At 42.8% G+C, this 21,252-nt stretch overlaps 2 protein-coding genes across 2 annotated transcripts in view; one reads left to right on the forward strand and one right to left on the reverse strand.

Annotated features, from left to right (window-relative positions):
- Positions 1–1,440: 1,440 nt before the first annotated feature.
- Positions 1,441–8,795, forward strand: PRDX1 (peroxiredoxin 1). Its single transcript, XM_041421611.1, has 6 exons — positions 1,441–1,584; positions 4,348–4,464; positions 5,306–5,459; positions 5,726–5,848; positions 6,723–6,853; positions 8,415–8,795. Exons 2-6 carry the CDS (start codon positions 4,359–4,361, stop codon positions 8,498–8,500), a joined length of 600 nt encoding a protein of 199 aa, XP_041277545.1. The 5' UTR covers positions 1,441–1,584; positions 4,348–4,358; the 3' UTR covers positions 8,501–8,795.
- A 6,743-nt stretch (positions 8,796–15,538) lies between these two features.
- Positions 15,539–21,252, reverse strand: part of MMACHC (metabolism of cobalamin associated C) — a 5,912-nt gene continuing 198 nt past the window's right edge. The window contains exons 2-4 of the mRNA XM_041421610.1: positions 19,382–19,576; positions 18,862–19,014; positions 15,539–18,314 (exon numbers count right to left, since the gene is read on the reverse strand). Coding sequence (XP_041277544.1) covers positions 18,003–18,314; positions 18,862–19,014; positions 19,382–19,576 — 660 coding nt within the window. The 3' untranslated portion in view covers positions 15,539–18,002. The remainder of the gene's footprint in view (positions 18,315–18,861; positions 19,015–19,381; positions 19,577–21,252) is intronic.

Here is a 21,252-nt window from a genome sequence, read left to right on the forward strand (position 1 = left end):
GACATATGAATGGAAAGGCAATGCTTACGGCACAAACCTGGAACAACCTGCAGACCATAGTGGGTATGTTGTGCATCTGAAAGTAAGAGAAATGAGCACAACAAGCATTAAAGGAGTCAGAAACCATGAGAAAGTCATTACTGCTTTGTCCATTGGTAATCATGCTGGAACTGCAGTGGGACTACATTGTTCTGGAGGTTTTGATTAGGACTGCCTGACCTTTCAGGGGTTAATGTTCACAGGTTGATTGGCCTGAGGTGATGGGGAGGCACATACATGTCTCAATATAAGCCCTCAATTCTCAGGAGAATGCTGATGTTAAGAGAGCAAACTTCTTCCTGTAAAAGATTAAGCGTGCTCTAGCAATAGAAGTAGATAAATTGCTTGCATGAAAGTGAGTGCAGATTTTTTCCTGAGTCCATATATGCATGTTATTTGCTTTCATTATTTGACAATTAATTTCATCTAGTCCCAAAATGAGTCATCTCTGGATGAACCACCACATGGGTATGGTCACCGAGCAACACTACACAGTGATCTTGATTATAAATATTTAAAGTTTGTTAATCCTTTGTGGTTTTCTACTCATTACAATTTATAATCAAGTTTTAACAGGTATAAGAAACACAACTGTAAACTGCAAACCAGATGAGTAAAAATCAGTTGGTGAGCACATTTATCACTTTTGACAGAAGCAAGCATTTTTGTCCTTGATATGGCTTAATGGCTTTTATTCATTATTTAATAAAGCTTTCACATTTAAATTCAGAATTTGGCCCTTAAAAAGTACCACACTGCTTCTTCACTCTTGGATTCAAAGACAGTGCCTATGGCAGAATCACTGAGGTTAAACGTCCCTCAGAGCAGCTTCACTACTGAATGATGCAACTCCCTGAAATAACTGTATCTCCCAAGGGTTTCCATCCTACCACTGAAGCTCAACGCTTAGACTTTAAACTTAGTTTTCATCTTTCTTTTGCTGACTTGTATGACTGGGATCGGTGTTCCCATTGATGGAGAAGAATCAATGAAAGCCTTGGGAACGAGTATCAGGGAGAGGGGGCAGTGGGTAGTGCAGAGAGAGAGGATGGAGATTTGACACCGCACCTCTGTAACACTGCGAACGTACATCTCTGCTCGTGAGAGGTTTCGTTCTACTTCTGTCAATGGCCAACACTTAATTCACATGAATGACATGCCAGTCACCCCTTACTCTCTCTCAAAGTCCTGCGTACCCTCTGAGGACTTCAAATAATCATAACTAGGTCAATTAAGGCACTAAAAATGCCATTGCTTCTTGCAGCAAGCCCATCAATCGTTTATAACCGCGGCATTGGATATTTCCACGGCACTTGCCGGGACTCTCTCCAGGGAAAGATCTGCGTTCACTCGCACCCCGATTGCCCCGGATCTGCCAAGTCATGCTGCCCTTGCAGGCGCTGCCGCCCTCCCCTCCCCGCCGCGTCCGCTCGCGAGATCCGCGCTGCTATAAAGGGGGCGGCGCGGCGGGGCTGCGGCAGTGCGGGCCGAGCCGAGCCGAGCCGCTTCTGCTGCTGCGTGTGCGGGACCGGGTCTGCGCTCCGAGTGAGTGTGCGGGGCCGCGGGGTGCTGGGGGCTTTGCACAGGGGTTTGGGGTTTGTTTGGTTTGGGTTTTTTAAATTTCATTTTATTTTTATGTGATTTTTTTGTTACTGTTTTGGGTGGGTTTTTTGTTCTCTTTCCCCTCCCCCTCTGCGCAGATGCGCCCTTGAGCGAGGCGCGTAGGGCGAGCCCTTTCTCCCCGCGTCCCGCTCCCGAGGGATCGCGCTGCTGCGGCTGCCGCCTGCACAGCCGTGTTCAGTTTTCCCTGGTGTGGGCTTTTTTTGGCGGGGAGAGCGGGCAGATAAGTCCTTCCAACGCTCCGGCCTTTATCAGCGCTGCGCGGGGAGGAGCCGCGGGGCGGGCCGGCGGGGGAGCGCGCAGAGCGCCTGCCGGGAGCCGAGCGGCCCCTTCCCCCGACAGGCGAGGCGGCATCTCGCTTCTAAGCCTTAAAAAACCCCAAACCCGAGCGCTGGCTCGGAGACATGCAGGGGGCGGGTTCCCCTGTCCCAGAGCGGTGTAGCGGCGGCCTGGGCGGGGAAGGCTCGGAGGTCGCCCCGGAGCCCCTTGGGCACCAGGCGTGCCGCGGTCCGTGCGCGATGCCCGCGGTTCGGTACCGCACCCCGGCCGCGGCTGCGGTGGCCTGACCGCATTTTTGTGACAGTCTGAAGGTGGTAGGATGGGAGGCTGATGGTGCGTTTTGAAACGGCCTTTCGCTTTTGTTCAATACACCCTAAAGGTATGAAATCGCCCGTTCAAGAGAGCAGGCCTGGCTCATTATAATTGCAGTTTGAAGATAATTGGGGCTGTCTGCGGCTATGAGCAACAAAGATCCTCTGGCCGGATTTGAGTGTATTTGATTTAAGGTGCTCATTGTACTTTCCTCCGGAATGAAAGGAAGTAACAATGATTCTGTGGTCTGCTCCTCTGCGGGTTAGGAAATGCTGTGGCTAAAAATGCGATCAGAACACGCGCTGACCCCACACGGAATAGCAGAAGGGTTGGCAGGTCACAGCGGGTGCTCTGAGGAAAGCACATGGTTCTCTTGAAGTGTGAGGCAACCGAGGTCTCCTGCAAATATTAAAAAGATTTTAATGTTACCAGAGGAAGGGGCAATAACTTGTAGTTTAGAAAGAGGAAGTATCAAAGAGCAGTCTGACCTTGAATACCTAGTGAAGTACTCCAGAGGATTGCTGATGGAACAAATATAGAAGGACTGGCACAGTACTGAGCAAAAGGATGACCTTGAGCTTGGATAACAGAAAATAATGTAATTCAGTGATAAAAATGTGGGGTCATGCACTCCAGGTCGAGCAGCTCTTGCTTACAAGATAAAACTCGCTAGCTGGAGGCATCTCAAATAAATACTGTGCAGTTGCTGTTCCCCTGTTCCTCTTGCAGAATTGCACTTTGAGAACCACAGCTGCATTTGTGGGTACAGGATTCTTGAAGCTCCTGCCAGGCTGCTTCACTGCATCCTACAAATGATCTCCAGTCCTGGCCGCCACATTCTCTCCCAGTCTGCTGCAGTTAAAGACTAAAAACCCTTGGATGAACGTGAGGATAAGGAGCTTTGTTGCACAGTTAGAAATGCTGAGAGTGTGGGTGCTTCTCAAAATGAAAACTGAGAGGTGGATCATTACTGTCAGGGTGTGTGAGAGAAACTTCCAAAAGCAAAACCCTTGCTAAAAAGGCTAGGTGTGGGTTCAAAGCTAAATGTTTGACTTGTGGGCTAGTTCTCCAGGAAAAAAGTAGCTGGCAGGGGGGAGGGAGCCAAAAAATGAGGTGCTCTCAACCTTTTTTAGAACGGACTTGGTGCCTTGCAGGCACAACTTGGAACAATCCTTGGCTCTTGGCTTTCCTTAGCAACATGAGACTCATGCTAACCTTTGAGGTGGTTTTAATCTCCGAGGCAGCCAGTGCTGCAGTGTGTAGAATTAAGTGAAATAACTTTTAAGAATATTTTGTGATCTGCAGAAATTAGGTTTGTAGAGTTGCCTATTTGAAAAATTATGCTCTGGAAGTCTAAAGAGTTATACTGCACTCTCAGATTGAGCTGAAATACTGCAGGGGATGTATTGCAGATGACAAGCTTTTGGGGCAGACAGCCAGAGGTGGCATTCTCTTGTCCTTGTGTACCCTTTTATTCTTTTTCAGTAGACTTAAAGGGGTAACAGCCTGGCTGGACTTGGTGAAATTTAGACTTGGTGAAATTGTAATTAACATAAAATGTGATTTCCATGTGTGCCATGAGTCTTTCTGGTTGCAAATAAAAAAGGGTTGAATTGTTCAAAAGGGTAAAGTGTACTTATGCAGAGCAATGTTCCCTGGGGATTAGTAAGTTATTTTCTTTCAGAATCAACAGGAAGCTCAAGTTTGACATCTTAAATTCCCTTGTAAAATTGAACTTTCTCACTGAAAGTTCTAAAAACCAGATTTTCTACTCCTCCACCATGTGGAATGGTATGGTTTTCTGAGTACTAGTAAAGCTCTAGGCTGGTAGTTTCCCAGCCTCTGAGCTGTTACTGGTTAGATAACCATTACTGTATCTTTAGGAGGCCATGAGCCATACATTTTGAAAACCTGGCAGTCTCTATAGTGGCTGAACTACCCAGATGACAAAACTTATTTAACACTTAAGCCTTGTTGGGAGTGCTGATAAACTGTCTTTGGTGTTTAATCTAGATTGATAAGATGCTTTGAATAAATCCTTATTCCAGGTGCAAATGTACTACCATTTAAACTCTATTGGTGTTAACTCCTATCTAGGTTAAATCAAGATGTCTTCAGGAAAGGCTTTCATTGGAAAACCAGCTCCTGACTTTACTGCCACGGCTGTAATGCCAGATGGACAGTTCAAAGACATCAAACTCTCTGACTACAAAGGTAATTTCATGTGCCTCTCTAATTACTCATAGTCTGGCCATGGGAAGGACTATCTGGGGTATATATATACTATATCTGGAGGGTATCTGAAGGTGCATCTTGGTTTGGCTTTGAAATGCTAGTGACCACTTGGCAGTGGACTGAAGATCAGAACTTGTGCAGTGGTGGTTGGAGTATGCTTAGAAGGCTGTCAGCAGCATGACTGAATGTCCCAGCTGTGATAACTGTTACCAGTGAGCATAAAACTCCTCTAAACTGTTACCTTGCATCAGGCTCATTGCCCTGTGTCATAGTGACACTTGTGTAACATTTCCAGACTGGAACAGCAACATCTTCTGTCTCATCTTTGTCAATGGAAAGTAAATTCTTCCATGTAACCAACAAAGTCCCTTTCTCTAGAGTGCTGGCAATGTTTGCTTTGCCAAAAAAAAGCTTCACTAAAAACAAATGGAAGTAATCAAGTACTTATGTTCATGGCTTTAGAAATACATTGCCAATCATGCTGCAGGCTAAATGAGGGTGATGAGTTGGTATAGACTACTCACCTACTGAGTTATAATGTCTCTTTGGCTGGTAGCCTTTCAGATCTGTGGCATTTCCCTGTTAGGGGTCAGCCATGGGGTCTTCTGGTGTAGCACACCCAAAGCTGTACCTGGGGCAGGCCTGTGGGAGTAGACCCAAGAGACAAGCATTCCCTGTTAAATTTGGCAGTCTGGGTTTGGGGACTTCAGTCAGGTAGGGTTTTAAGGTTGTTTAGGTTTTTTCTTGTGTTTTGGTGGGGTTTGTTAGTTTGCTTTCTCTTAAAAAACAAACTGATTAACTGCTTGTACTGCTTTTGTAGGAAAATATGTTGTGTTCTTCTTCTACCCCCTGGACTTCACTTTTGTCTGTCCAACTGAAATCATTGCCTACAGTGACAGAGCTGATGAATTCAAGAAAATCAACTGTGAAGTAATTGGAGCTTCTGTTGACTCTCACTTCTGTCACCTTGCCTGGTAAGAATCAGCCTTTTAACCCAACAGACAGTTCTGCCTGACCTCAGTTCTTGCAGGAACTGAGTCCTGAGCATATTCAAAGGCACTTGGTAAGTATTGGTAGTGCCAGATGCTGCTGAACAGATCTGAGCATACTGGGCATCAGTTCTTTTCGTTATTGCATGGCAGATTGAGTATGATACTGCAGAAAGGATCTGCTTCTGTTGTACTTTAAGCCCTCATTCTGAACTGCTCGTGTTTTTAACATGTAATTTTTCTTCTTTTAGGGTCAACACTCCTAAGAAGCAGGGAGGTTTGGGCACTATGAAAATCCCCCTGGTTTCTGACACAAAACGTGCCATTGCCAAAGACTATGGAGTGCTGAAGGAGGATGAGGGTATTGCATACAGGTAATGTGCCAGAGGTGAACAAGCTGCTAAAGTTATGTTGCAATGCATGGACATGAGAGATGAACACAGAGCTTGTGTACACTTGAACACCTGCAGCCAGCTAAAGCTATTGGCTGTTCTAGGTGTGAGCTCCTGCAGGCTGTCAGACACTGCTGCAAGGGGAGGTGGACGCTGGTTCTCTGTGCTTTTAACTTAAATTCTTAAGCTTAGGCTTTTAACTTTAATTCTTAAGCTTAGGCTTCCTGTGCTTTTAACTTAAATTCTGCTTCCCTTTGACTGCCTGCTGCTCAGTGCAGGAGTCTCATGCAGGTGAGCTGCAAATAGTGGTAATGCAAGACCTACATAGTCATGAAAGTGATTACAGGTATTTAGTCTAGTGATCAAAGTGCAGATTAATTAAACCCCAAGTCTTCAGTCTGTTGTTCATAAAACTTGCCGAGGGAGCTGAACTTCTGTTAACTCTTAACCTGATGTTGGAGGACTGATGAGCTGTTGCTTCTTGTCTTTTTGAGAGCAGTGTGTAGTGAGTTTTATTGAATGGGAGTATGTCTCTCCTTGAATTTGATTTTATCTTGGGTTTCTCTTTCTTTTTTTTTTCCCTGCTAGTATCTTCCTTAAGTAGGAAACTTCTCTTCTGTGTCAGTGCTTTGACTTGCCTCCTGTCCCTCCTAGTTCCTGTTGGGCTTCCAGCTGCTACTGTTTCATTGCTGTGCATGCACCAAGGTGTTAGTTGCTAGGAAGAGGTCGCAGTAAATGCTACAAACAGTGCCATAATCAAATAGTGAACCTGAGGTTTTGAAACTCATGTCAGTCTAATCAGCCTTTCAAAAGCTGTGCTTAACTTCAGGGCTGGTTTTTGTTTGTTTGTTTTTAGGGGTCTCTTCATAATTGATGATAAGGGGATCTTGAGGCAGATCACAATCAATGATCTTCCTGTTGGCCGCTCTGTTGATGAAACCCTCAGACTTGTCCAGGCCTTCCAGTTTACAGATAAACATGGAGAAGGTAAGAGAGCTTTTCAATTTATTGTTTTCTCTAAAGAACAGTATTAACTAGGCAGATTGAGTCAAGGGTTACTGAAAGGTACTAAGTACATGTGTCAATCTGTGCACAGCAGGTAATTTTGACTGTTGAAATGCAGCTGGTCCTGTAAATCTGCTTGTTGAAGGACACCATCATGCTTTATCCTCTTCCAATTATTTGTCCCTTGAGTACTTGCTCATATTGAGATTTCACTTAAATCAGTTTGGTGATGGATATCTTGTCCAGCACATAGAAGTTGTCTCTTTCAGTTAGACACAGAAAATACTTGAGACAGAAATTGAGAACATGTAGTAACTTAGCCTGTAAGAGTAAGCTTGATTTAGATTCTGCTCTCAGATTTGGTAGGTTGAGACCATCAGTACTAATGTAGTGTTTTATGCAGCCTGTTAGACAAACTACTTAAATTCCTGAAAGTCTACTGATCTTTCTGTCAATATATAGTGAGGGTAAAGTGGATGAGAGTCTCTATCCCCATAGTTCAGGAGGAATAAGGTGTTTGATACTGCAGCTTTTCTGCAGGTGTGAAAGAAAATAAAAAGACACTGCAGCTAAAAAGTTGGAACCAAGTTACTGAAACTCAAAATTGCTATGCAGGTGTTAGTAGTCTTCAGTTGTCATTAACTAATGACATGTGTTGCTGCTGGTCATACTTACTGTGCTTCAGAAGTGGTAAATCAGTGGCAGGTTTTATTAAAATGAGCTGCTCTCGTGACTGTGGCATGTAAACATATGTCATGTGAGGAGACATCCCAAACATTTGATGATGGAGAGGTCATATGTCATGCAAATGAAGCCTTTAGGGGTTTACTGTGCCTTTGAGTAGTCAAAACCTGGCAAAAGGTTTTCCTTTAGAGCTTCAGGACTGCAGTCACATCTCAATCAGGACAGACCAGAGTAAGATGTATAGCAGCACTCAGAAGCTGAGCATTCTGAGGCTAAAATTGCCAGTCCTGAGTGGAGCTAACATCCAGCATTCCACGACAGTAAAGAAGGAAAACTGTTCAAAAAATGCTGCTCAAGGAGCTGCTGGAAGTTTGAGACCATGCAACCTCTGCATCATGGTGGCTTTTTGATAGCCATGTAGGGGAACCAGTGACAGTTGAACGCTTTTTCTCCTGCCCCATTCAGCTGGAGGGCTGGACCAGGGTGGATTAAAGATAAGGGCAATACAGACTTGGCTGGATCCAAGGAGATAAGTGCAGTGTGGTGTTAGAGCCTTTCTGACCTGGGTGCTGGAGGTGGTGTTACCTTTGCTATCAAACTTCCCAGAAGCTTTTTAAGTGGGGCTGGGAGAGGTGCTTGTGTAAAAGTCCCACTGTTGCCTGGGCAGAAACCTGGTCTGAGTGTTACTGCCCAGTAAACAAACAGGAACAAGCAAAACAGAGCATCATGTGACACTGAATGCACTGTCTGTGTGTTGCAAAGATCTGTACATGTTCTGAGTTGCTACTTTGCTTTACTGTTGTGTAAAACATGTTCTGCAGGAGCAGCTGGTAAGACTTAAACATTCTTATCATTTCAGTGTGCCCAGCTGGCTGGAAGCCTGGGAGTGACACAATCAAGCCTGATGTTCAGAAAAGTAAAGAGTATTTCGCCAAGCAGAAATAAACATTCAGCCTGAGTGGAAACTAGTATGCCTTACATAAAAGAGCAAGTATCAGTTACTGAACTTTGATTATGTCATTGCATCTGAGTCAAGGGATCATGTTATAGTTATAAACAGTAACTTTTTTACTTGAAGGAAAGTTTGTCCTGTTGACATTACCTTCATAGCAAATGCTAACGATCAGTATCTGTACATCAAGCCCTGTTGACCTTAGTGACAATGCCGTGTCTGTGGTTAGCCATGTGTTACATAGAGCAGTGGTATCCTTTTGTAACTCTATTAAACTTGTGAAAAGAGCACACTGTCTACTGTTCTTGTATGTAGTCATCAGGAGACCTGGGAGCACTGCAGCCTGCACTTCTGAAAGCTTTCTGTAGGCATCTTAAGTCCTAAAGGCCTTTTACTACAGCTCCATTAGAATGGAGAGAAAGACTTGGTTTGCATGTTGAAGTAATAAAGTATTCCTCACACTCTTGGCTGCTAGATGGAGAATCAGGCTGTCAGGCTTGAACTCAGGGCACTCTGGTATTGCTTGGAGCATGTGACTGATAAAGGAGGGGCATCTCCTCATGCACCATGTCAGCTTAAGTCATTCTGGTGTCTACGCTAGCCAAAACTGACTGTTCGTGTCATTCCTGGGGATCCAACATTGAGTTTGAATGCTGTCTCTATGGGAATGGAATACTGGGCTTTCTGGAAAGGAAACTTCCTTGGATATACAACATTCATCCACAGTCTTTCCCACTACATGTCATGGGGGTGATAATATGCCAGTTATCCATTAGCTTGTAGTCATATGATTTGGATCAAAAGGGTGGCATTATAAAATCTGGTACTCAGGTGTGCTCAGCCTTGTCTTTAATCTCTGTATTTCAAGAGATTATGTAAATCTCAGAGCACATGACTGGCCTTAAGTTACACCAAAGCTGTGACTGCTGTGTAGCTTCATAGTTCAGTGTGGCTTGTGATAGGGCTAAACTTCAAAGCTGAGCACTTGGGTAATGAGCTCTTGCCTAACAATGTAAGGGAGTTGGAGCCCTGTGATCTTCATGTACCTGTGAAGATTAAACTCTTACTGGACCTTGTAACCATCTTCAGCTCAGGTTGTAAACAAGTTCTGTCCTGCTTAAAGTCAGCAACACCAAAGATGAGGCCCAGGGCTACTTATGTCACTCAAAAGTGGAAGTTGTAGGCCTGGAGTAGTAAACTTGTTTTGTACAGCTCCAGAAAGTATGTGGCAGAAGCCTTGTACCAAATAGTTCAACATCTACTAAAGTAGTTAATCCCCATGAACATATGTGAAAGTAATGTTTAGCTGGATCACTTCTGCTTAATTTTTAAAAAATCCAAAGTCTCAAGATAACAAATGAGGCCAGCTTCCCAGGAAGGCACTGATAAGTAACAGGGGCATTTATATGGTTCAAAGTAAAATGAATGTAAATGAGCATGGCTGAGTAAGAAGTTACCAAACTTACTTTTCTATCAAGTGAAAAGGAGTAAAGTTAGGGCTAAGCTAATGAAAAACTTACCTTAGTTGTTATATTAGGCTTGAAATGTAAAATTAATTACAGCAGTTACTTGGAGGCACTGTGTCCCCAAGTGCCACATCTACACAGTTTTTTCAATACTTCTTGGATAATAATTTCACCACTTCCCTGGGCAGCTTGTTTCAATGCCCAACCACCCTCTCAGTGAAGACATTTTTGCTAGTATCTAATCCAAGCCTGGTGCAAATTGAGGCCATTTCCTCTTGTCTCATTGCTCATTAGTTGGGAGGAGACTGAACCCACCTCACTACAACCCCCCTTTTAGGTAATTGTACAGAATGATTTTGTAGTTACTTGGTCACCTACCCCTGGATATAGAGGATGAAGGGTTTCTCTGATATTCTGCTCCTGAACCTCTCTCCAAAAATGGAATCCTTATGTACCCATCCCAGGCTCTGGCAGGAAGGTGAGGGTCTGAGGGTGGTTTCAACCCCAGCAGCTGCTGTGGCTGCTGTCAGGAGAGGTCAGAGCTGCCCTGCAGCACATCTGGGCACTGGAGTGTCCTGTAGAAACACCCCTTGTGCTCATTTCTTCATCCCACTCCTCTGGTGTGAGGAGTTTCCTTCACGTGCTGTAATTTCCCGTGTGTCCTACCCACCTTGAGCTCCCCACAGTGGGAGGCTACAGACTGTACCTGCTTAAACATCACAGTCACAGGTGAGTGATGATACTGTGGAAACTGCAAACAGCCAAGAAACCAAATCCCTGTGGATTAGGAACTGTATTATATGTGTGCATCAAAGGATTGACAGTGGAAATCAATGCAATTAAACAATTCTTTTCCATTCTTCAGCCAAATGAGTCATTCCCAGCAAGGTTTGCTATGCTGTGTTTACATTATTTACATTTCCAAGAGAATAGCACACAAAAAATGGGTAACAGAACTACTTCAAACCAAGAAGAGTCTGTTTCTTTGTTTAAAGTTTGTATTGATTCAGATGTAGCTTGGGCTCTCCAGTAAGTGTTCTGGGGCTTACACCCCACTCCTTGCATCATGACATTTTAGACTGGTGTAACTTTTATTATATTCACATAACTGTAATTTTTTTTTTAATTATTTTAATCATTTATTGAGGTGGGTTTTTTTCCATGCACCAAGATGCAGATTGTATTTTAATTACAATTATGAACTGCTTTTGCTTTCACAACCAACAGGTGCCGTATTTCCCAGTGAGGTAAAAACCTCACTCAAGCAGTGCTTGAATTTGACAGGATGGGTAGCTGCCTAGGGGGATTTTCCCTGAACATGTAAATCAGAAAGGATAGATGTGATATTTGCCTTTTTTTTTTTTTAATGTGTGAGTGACTGTACATCTATTTTCCTAGTTTGAGTGTTTATTATAAATATAATCTTTATTCATTATTTCTTTAGAATAGTCAGGTGAAGGGAAATTGAAATACATTTTACTGTGTCTCTATCCTAGATCTCTTAATTTGTTGCTGATTGCTGTGATTCCTGGGGATTTATGTAACCATTCCTCAGCTGGACAGGGGAGAGAAAATAGTGGAAGGTTCATGGGTCAAGGTAAGGACAGGGAGAGATCACTCACCAGTTAATGTCTCAGGCAAAATACACTTGGGAAATTGGCTTAATTTTACCACCAATCAAATCAGAGTAGGATAATGAGAAATAATGAGGCTGCAGGGGAATCTCTGCTCTGGAGCACCTTCTCCCCCTTTGTCACTGACCTTGGTGTCTGCACAGCTGTTCCTCTCACATTCTCCCTCTTCTCCCTCTTCTCTCTGCAGTTCCAGGTTGTTGCACAATTGTCCCCTTCTCAGCTCTGTTAGCCGAGACATGGCTGGCAGTGGCTCCCTTGGAAGCTTCGAGGAGCTTCTCACAGCAGCCACCCCTGTCACCCCCTCTGCTACCAAACTGTGCCACACAAACCCAATACACACACATTGTACTCTCTCATATTATCTAGAATTAAAAAGAAATTATTCCTTCATGTTGTGACAGATATTTGTAATTAAGTTTTCAGATAATAGCGTTTTTGTAGGAGCAACTTGATTTTTTTGAATGTATAATACAAAGCTGTGCATCAGACATAAATTCTATATATTATATATATATGGCATATATAGGATGTGATGTTCGATATTCAACATACAGAACCTAACCTTTACTAGACTTTGTACAACTTCTGAGTTAGTTATCTCAAAATGAACAACTGCATATTTATAGTTAGATGCTTAGAAGAAAGAAATTGCCTCTTAATGTTTAAAGAATTATCACTTTGTGATAATTCTTTAAACATTAAAAGTGAGCTTCTCAGTAGTTTTGAAAAACAGTATAAAAAGTTAATAATGTTTAAAAGTACTATTTTCTTAACAAGTATTCCATCCTTTTTATCAGGCCTTTGTTGAATATGTTATTGGATTGTCCAGCAAATCAATAAAGTTCAAAGAACAAAAGCAAGCATTTTGTATCTCACAGGTATTGCAAAATGATGCCCTTTGGTTAGGAAAGTCTGTTTGCAAAAGCTCCATGAAAGCAGCTTTTAGTAGTTACACATCAAAAGAGCAGTTATGTAAAGATTATATTAAAATACTCAGATTTATTGTATTAATAGCCTGAAATTTTCAGTGGGTCTGGTGTTCAGTATTACATTACATGACAGTCTGCAAATGTATATTCTGATGTATATTGCTAGACAGATAGAGGACTTAAACCAGAAATGTCTTGGTTCTAATTTGCAAAGGGTGAAATAAGAGAAGTACAGAGTAGTGGAACGCAGCACGCTTGGACAATTAATTCAGAAAGTGTAAGAGCAGTTACTGTCTTTTTTTTTAATACAATTTAATGGTACGTACAAAAAGAACACTGAACAAAGAAATCAAAGAAATGGTTTTTGCTCATGAATATAGTAGTTCTATTTTTAATCCTTGGAAAGCAAAAACTTGAGTTTGCCTTTAATGTAGAGTCAAACAAATTCTGCATTACCACTGGCCCTGTGCTGCACACCCCTGGGTGGCTGCAGGAGAACAGGCTGTGAGTTGTTTGCAGTGTTCCTGAACAGGAGCTGAGCCTGTGGGAAGCAATTCTCACCACACCTAGTGATGAAAGGTTTGCTTCAATGTGAAATTTGGCTCTTTCACCTGAAACTTGAATCACTATATGTTATAGGGACACGTGTCTGAATTTAGAATGTTTCTGTGCAAGAAACCGTTTGAGCACAGTTATGTGACTAAATATATGGGAAGTCATTAAGGTTGCACTGTCCTCTGACACCAAGTCCAGTAGGTTTATGTTCCATATTCCACAGCAACAGATTTTTGAAGTATCTGCACTGATGAGTAAAACCAATATCTTTTGTCTAGAAAGGAAAAAAGTCTTCAATCTACACTTGATAAAACATCATTGCCTAAAATGGATGTATTTCATCAAATTCACTTTTCACAACAGTAGGCAGTTTTTTACATTTTGGAAGACTGAAGCAACAGTGAATGATTCAGGAAGACTAGTCTGAACAATACTGGAAAAAAGGTTATGACATGAAATTAAAACCTAAGACTAATTCCTTTAAAAGGAATAAGAGGGTTTATACATTCACAGAAAAAGCAGTGGTTCTGCATAAATTTAGGAAACACAGAAAAATCCCTCCACTCCTTCTGTAATGCACTTAAAGGAATTTTCCTGTCCCATTGTTTGCTCTACATGAGGAAAAAAACCCCAAGCAACTTAGTGTAAATGTGTTTGATTTTCAGAACTTTTCAAGGTGTTTGGGGGAAAACATGCAGTTATTAAAAGTAAAATTGCTTTGTCACTGAGTTATGTACAAATATCAACAAAGGTAACATGAGAATTATAGATGTAATATTAATGAATGATAGTAGCCATTTCAAATACTTGTATGCATATATAATCACATTTTTTGCACATCTTGGCATATTACTGGAGAGATTTTAATCATTCCACTAAAATTTCTCACTGCTCATTTTATGACAGAATATTCAATTCTTTCAAGTTTCCCACCGTATTTCCTAAGGAATGTGAACATCTTTTTCAGTCACAGAGGGAAAAGAAAAGCTCATTTGTGTTCCTTGGTGCTGTTTCCTCCTTGAAAACCTAGAAGGGAAGTGCCCTGTTCTGTTTTCTGAAGGAAACGTGATGGATGATCTGTCACAGGATATATGATAGCACAGGAAGCCAGTGTAACAGCAAAAACCCTCCCGTGAATACATTTGTCTATTTTGGTAGATGAATCTGTGAAAGTTCAGCTTGCAGAGGTGCAGCTGTTTCTCTGCTGCAGTGAGCAGCAAAACCTCAGAGGAAGAGTTTTGAACTGCTGCTGCTGCTGAAGTCAGTATTCAAAGCTAATTTATTCAACACACTTTTTGCACGAGGCTCAACAAAGAGTGCTGATAACCACACTGGCACTGACCAGTAGCTGCCACTACCTTGTTTTGAAATGCATCAGTCCTAACTCAGGGGTTTTTTGATTCCATTTCAATTCAAGTCAATGTGAATTCTCAGAAATATAACCCATGTCAAATAGAAGCTACACCAACAATAATTTTGGTCACAAATGAATAAAAGACCATGAATATTATACTGAATGAGTAAAAATTATGCTTCTGATCCAGAGGAGGGCAATCTAGCCCTAAAAAAAAACCCCAACCCAAACCAGAGTTTAAAACCCCCATCAAAACAACAAACTAGAAGAGTTCCCTGCTCTCCTAAGGTTGCCTATTTTTGACTGACACAGCAGCACTCATTTATACAGCAAAACATCTTTAGTTTTCCGTAGTTCAGAGGAAAACAGCATTGTTACAAGCCACTCTTTTTATGGAGAAGGAAACAAGTCAATATCAGGAATAAAGTTTGCTACACTCTTTTTCATACCACAAAGAAACTTCAGTGCTTATTATTGTAGCACTGAGATGTAACTGATTCAAACTGATACCAAAAACCACCAACTGTGTTTTCTGAGGTGTTTTTCTGAGCAACAACCCCAATGGCTGCTGGTCACCAGGTTAAACTGTGCTTTGCATTTAACTGGTATTGTCTGTCAAATCTTTAATTGTTATAAAAATCTCAGTTATTTTTAGGTTAATGAAGTAAAAATAGGGAAAACATAAGGAGAGTAAGAATGGTAAATGCATGAAACTATTACAAATTTGTTAATTCTCCATAAACTACTTTATTAGCTTGAAATGTACTGAATGCCTTGTAGCTAAAACTGAATTTAAATTCAAGTAGCTTTTAATTTATTTTTCCTGTTCAGCTCTTGAATACTCGCCCTACTGGTTATACTGAGGAAAAGAGTCTTTAATAAATGTTTAAAAATTAGGATTTAGAGAAAAGCTTGTCTAAAAATGTAAAATGTGATACTTGAACTAGTAAATCTATCCAAGTATTTGCAATTACTTGTTTGACATTTGCAAGGGCTGAAACTAAGAATGCCTTCACAATGCCTCAGGATCCAAGGCTGATCCATTCCTCACCATGTCTGGTCTTGTCTCAAGAGATGAGGTAAGTCAAACAGGTTCTCAAACTTCAATTTTATTAGACAAAGGCCATTATACTCCAACCAGCAAGGGGAGAAATCTACTCACTGTGTATCTCACTGTGCAGCTGTGGATCTCACAGCTAAGAGAAAGGAAGTAATGCCCGTCCAAGTCACTCCAAAATCACTGTAGTAGCAATGGGTATTGCTGAATATTTGCACTCTGTTCTGCCTGACACAACTGTATTCCCAGAAGCACAAGGAACACGGATTTGTGACTCTGTTCACTAATAGGTTTTATCTAGTAAAAATTCCAGTACTTACAGGCCTTACTTTAGTGCTACTGAGGGAAAGTCCCTCAGTTATGTCTCACTGGACATCTGGAACTTTTGTTACTGTTAAGAACAGAGGAAGTAATGAGACATGCGCTGTCATGGTGCTCGCTGTTAATGCTCTTGCTGAAATGATCTGGGAAAGATAAACCTTTATTGGACTTACTCATAGTGTGATTTTTTATATCCCAGTGGGCCTGTGATAATAGTATACCAACTTCTGCTAAGATAACCATTTTTTTTCCTTAGTTTTCAGATACTGGACTGGTGTGTCTTAGGTAGCTAACACTTTTCAGGATGTTAAAAAAACCATGATTGATTCTCGCTTGAACATCTTGAGTTCTCCACAAGTTAAGAACTGCATTGTTTAAATAAAAATACTCAGTACTGAAGTTTACTTACAACTTAGTATAGTTAGTAACCAAAATACCATTTGAAGATAAATAAACTACAGAAATTGAAATGCAGTGACCATGGTAATCTGTTTAATAAATTAAGACAAAATATTAAATATTTGTAAGAAATCAATACCAAAAAATCAAAATATTTTACTTTAAATTGTAATGTACAAAGATAGATTTGATTCAAATCTATATCCTTCTAAGAGAATCAGTATTTTGTCTTTGTTACTAACAGGAGCCATTAGCTCAAGCCCGTTAAATTACAGTTCAGTTTCAAAGTTCTGAAACATCAAACAAATTTGAACCAGAAGTAATTCTGTAACAAAAGAACAGATTTTAAACAAATTTCATTCTTTCATTAAATTAAACATCACAATACCTCTATCACATTCTAGGTCAGGTGCCTGCCTTAGTCAGAGATGACCAAAGCATGGAAAACAACAAAGACTTTTTTGTAACAGCAAATGCAGTGAACAAACCCAGTGATCACATGCTCACTACTCTGTTTACAGGGAAGCAAACTTGTTATCCTGAATTTGGATTACAATGAGTTAGTGTAGTGACTATGGGCAACTGTGTCAAGCAGTGAACAACGGTGAGGGCAGCCTTAGTGGTGGAGTCTCCAAAAGCTTTGAAGAATCCCAGCATAAAAAAGGGCTCAGTTCTGCAAAGTGAGTATTTCTTCATCATCGTGTTGATACCATCAAAAGGGAAAAAGTGCCTGTCCATTTGCAACATTGCACTGCAGTCTAGTAAAACAACTCCCACAAAATATTATTTTAATGTATGATATCACTTTAACGAGATCTGAGCCTCAAATTGCTCAAAGAGAAATTAATTCCTGATTTCCAGGTGCATTGTAGCCTCTGAACAAATGTAACAGGACAAAGTCATGTAAAAAATGTTGCTTCTGTCTGAACATGTTTAATCCAGCAATATAAGTAACATAATGTCATTAATATTTCCATTTCTTCTGTGCTTGTTTGCCTGTGCATGTGACAAGGCCTAGTGCCATGGCTTTTACACGTGTGCAGGTTTGCAATCTTTCCCACAAAGAAAGCACACCAGGAAACTGTGGCAGTAACTGTGGGGGGTGTGCTGTGTGCTGGCACTGAAAAATACTTTTAACACAAATGTGGTCTACCTTAGAAAAGGCCATGAGAATTGTCTTTTTCATTCAATTATCTTAATGTATGTAAAACCTCCAATCATATGGACATTACTCAGCATCTTTCCCAATATTCCAGTCAGCTCTATGAATGGATAAATGCTTAAATGTGACCTAGGCAAGACTGTAAAGACTGGACATGTGTTCCTTAGGGAACATCTGAAAACGTACCTGCCCCAAGTTTAGACAAAATCCAACTAAGTAGTACAATAACTGAATTTTTTTTTACACCTACAAAGAATAAAACCAGAACACTCAGAAAGAAAATTCTTGAGAACAAAAGTGATTTCTCTAATGAGCAGCATGGATTTTGGAGTTGCCAGGATGTCTAAACTACTCCCAAGCAAAGGCTAATGGCACCTTCCTGGACTCCCCCAAGCACACCCCAGATCAGCAGCAGCACAGAACAGACGGCTCCCAGCTCCCCCAGCCCCTGGAGCAGTGCCCCTCTCCCTGGGAAGCTCTGACTGCAATGTTTGCATTGAGGCTGCTCGGGTTTGTCTGTACCAGCATAACCATCCTCCTCCTCCCCCTCGGCACCGGGAAAAGCCAGGGCTCAGGAGTTACCCTTTGCTGCCCTCTGCCCTCCTCGGAGCCGGTTTCTCAGTGAAATGCGATTCTCTGGGCTTCCTGTGAGAGCCCCAGCAGCCGCAATCTCTCGGCTGGAGGAGTGGCAAAATAGGCTTTTTGCTCCTCCGAGTACCTTTCCTTCACTTCAATGATGTCCCTGTAGCGGCCGTCCTGCCAGTGGAAATTGAAGTGCTCCAGCAGCTCAATCCTCTTCTCCTCCGTGCTCACACAGTCAACAGGGGCAGGCTGTTCCAGGAATGGCACCTGAATGGCTGGGAAGAGCAGGAGACCCCGGATAGCAAACCAGCCGCCATACTTGGGATGGATACAAACACCAAAGATCCTCTGGAAGAAAAAAAATATCCAGGCTGCCTCACTTTGTATCTAATCAAGGCTAGACTTCAAAGCATCCATCAGATGCTTTTCACTCTCACAACCTTCTCTTGGAGAGCTGTACAGGGCAGAATGGAAAACTTTCCTGAACATGTGGCTCGAAGCACTGCGTTTCACTCCCATTTTCCTGTGCCCACACACACCTCCCTACAATGTGGGGAGAGGTTCCTTTCTGAAAATCTATTACAGAAATTAACCACAGAGCATTCTCCCCCCAGTTTGTAATGCTCTAAGCAACAGGTTTTCCTTTACACTGCCATTTATTCTTCTATCTAAGTAGGTTTAACAGATTAAGATATTTCTCTCCATGCACATCTCCCTACTACCCTGAAGAATCTTGGAAGTTTCCAATTCCCACCTGAAACACTTTATGAACCTGCATGTGCTCTGGACTTTGTAGTTTCCTGCAAGATGAACTAGTGACTAGCGAGCAAACAATCACTGCACAGTTCAGTGCTTGCAGTTCAGTGGTTCTTCCCAGACTGTGTTTCTGCCTCACCTTTTTCCCCCAAGGATCAAGTTTCACATCCTTCCTTTGGTAGTAATATGCAGCTCCAGCAACGTGGGCAGCTGTCTGTGCCAGGAACTTGGGCTTTCGGCTCGGCAGCATCTCGTAGTCAAACATGACATCCACCCTCTGGTCAGGGAATTTCTGGGAAAATTTGAAAAGATCAGCCCAGGCTCATGAAAAAAGCTTTGCCACTCCAGAACTGCTGGATGGCAGCAAATCAGGCACATGTGAAGCCTGCAGACTCCCACATCTTGCTGCTGAATTCTATCGGAAGGTTTGAGGCCGTGGGCATTCAGCCTGTGCCTGCAGAGCTCCCTCACAGCTGAGAATGTAATCCAGAGGCAGAACATGCAAGTAAAGCACCCAAAGCCTGCTGATGCTCTCTCCTTCATGAATAATGCTTCACCCTTCCAAAGAGCAGGCAGGAGCCTGCAGGGCTTTGTCTGCTGCTCAGCCCACCTGGTTATGTGCCACAGCACTATATGGAATGGGGATTTCAGCTTCTTACCTCCTTCACACGTGATAAATGATGGGAAATACACTGATCCACAGGATCCCTGATTATTTTTAATCGTTCTTTGTTCACAAAAGGCTTAAGGGCCTTGTCGAACATGGACGGCGTGCTGAGGATCACGAAGGCCAGCGTGTCATCTGGGTAGGGGAGGTGGAAGGCTGGCTGGAGAACAGCATTGTACCACCCAACCTTGGCAGAGAAACACACATTTCCATTAGAACACAGACACCACTCTAGTGGACATGCAGGAATGTAAAAATGTGGAAATAACTGTAGCCCCCTTCATTTGCAACCCAGACGGGCAACCTGCCCAGAGCCTTCCTTTCAAACCAAGTTGTTTTGCACACCAGGATTCACAGTTTGGGAAAGCTGTGCTGTGAGCTGTGAGATAAGAATCACACACAGCATTCAGCTCCTTATAACCTTTATCCAGCTCTGCTCAGAAACCTAGAGGGAAGTATGAGCAATCAGTCTTGCCAATGCAAATCAGATTGTTTGGTTCAGATAAAGCTTTTACAGGTGGCTTTTTTTTTCTCTTATCTCGGCCAGAAAGAAACTGGTGCTTCTGTTTTGTGTGACAAGTTGCATGTTGTACTTCTGCAGGAAACACTTGTGTGGAAAGAAGGATGTGAAGCTCTTGGCAGTGCTAAGCCCCCCCTAAAAATGCTTGTTACCAGTAGCACGTGGATTATGATGCGGCCACATTTGGATATTTGATTCCAGGGCTGGACAGGTTATAACACAGTCCAGAAATGAGAGATCAAGCCAGGGCAGCAGGAACCATGACAAGGGGACAGGGCTCAGACCTGCAACTGCCAAGTGCAGGAGGAAATGGCCCAAACCCCCTGCACCCCGCTCCTGATGCCCTGCACAGTAACATCAGCCTTTTCATAGGTTACAACTCCCTCCCTCCCTCCCGGGGTGCCACAAGGCCAGGTCTAACAGTCAGAGAGATGCTGAGTAATGGCACAGTAAGTTTGAAAATGAAACGTACTGGTTGTTCTAAATAATCAGTGAATTACTCTGACGGTCACTCTGCAGCTGGCAGTGGCAGCCGGACTGCCCATCAGGAAACACAGAACAAAAACTAGATTCACTATAAAGCTTACATTCTTATATGGAACTCTAAGTTTAATCAGTTTTGTGGCTCTGAAGGTGCTGAAGTAAGACGTTACAAGGAATTAGAGAGATGTGAATCTAAGCTTTGCTGGTTCCCCAGTGAACATCAGTCATTGTACCCGCGTTGGCTGTGTCAGAATAAAATCTGGAGAGAGCTAGAGGGCTAAAAGGTTTCCCCTCTGGTAGCTCGTCTTTTCATCTGGGTTCTGCCCTGAATTGTGCTGATGTGTTTTAGGCAAGCAGCACTGAATTTTCCAAATTCTGGAGGCACTTCTCTCACCAGCTCACTGCCTTGTACTTTTTATGCAAACAAGATCAGAGCAGGAAATAAAAATATTTCAGGTGACAGATACAACACTCCCCGAGGGAAGGGCACGTTTATTGCAGACGGATTCGATGTTGCAGACAGATTTACTGCAGATCGCCCTGGGGCGGGCAAGGAAGGAGCCCCTGCACTTACAGCCGAGCAGGGCACAGCGGCAGAGGCGGCAGGGGCCCCTTCCACGGGCAGAGCAGGGGTCACAGGAGCGCAGGAGCTGCTCAGCACAGACAGGCGCTCCCTCACTCAGGTTAAAATTTAAGCTTGCCTAGAGGACTTTGCCGTCTGCTGGGGCAGATGTGTCATTCCGTAACTCCCGACCCCGCCGGCCGGGGGCCCGCACCGAGGGCCGGGGCAGCCGCTGCCGCTGCGGTCACCTTGCCCCGCGCTCCCGGGCGGGCCGGCCGCACCCGCGCCGCGCATCGAC

Source organism: Onychostruthus taczanowskii, unplaced genomic scaffold, assembly GCF_017590055.1.
Source record: "Onychostruthus taczanowskii isolate IOZ18803 unplaced genomic scaffold, ASM1759005v1 scaffold7, whole genome shotgun sequence".
Classification (NCBI taxonomy): Eukaryota; Metazoa; Chordata; class Aves; order Passeriformes; family Passeridae; genus Onychostruthus; species Onychostruthus taczanowskii.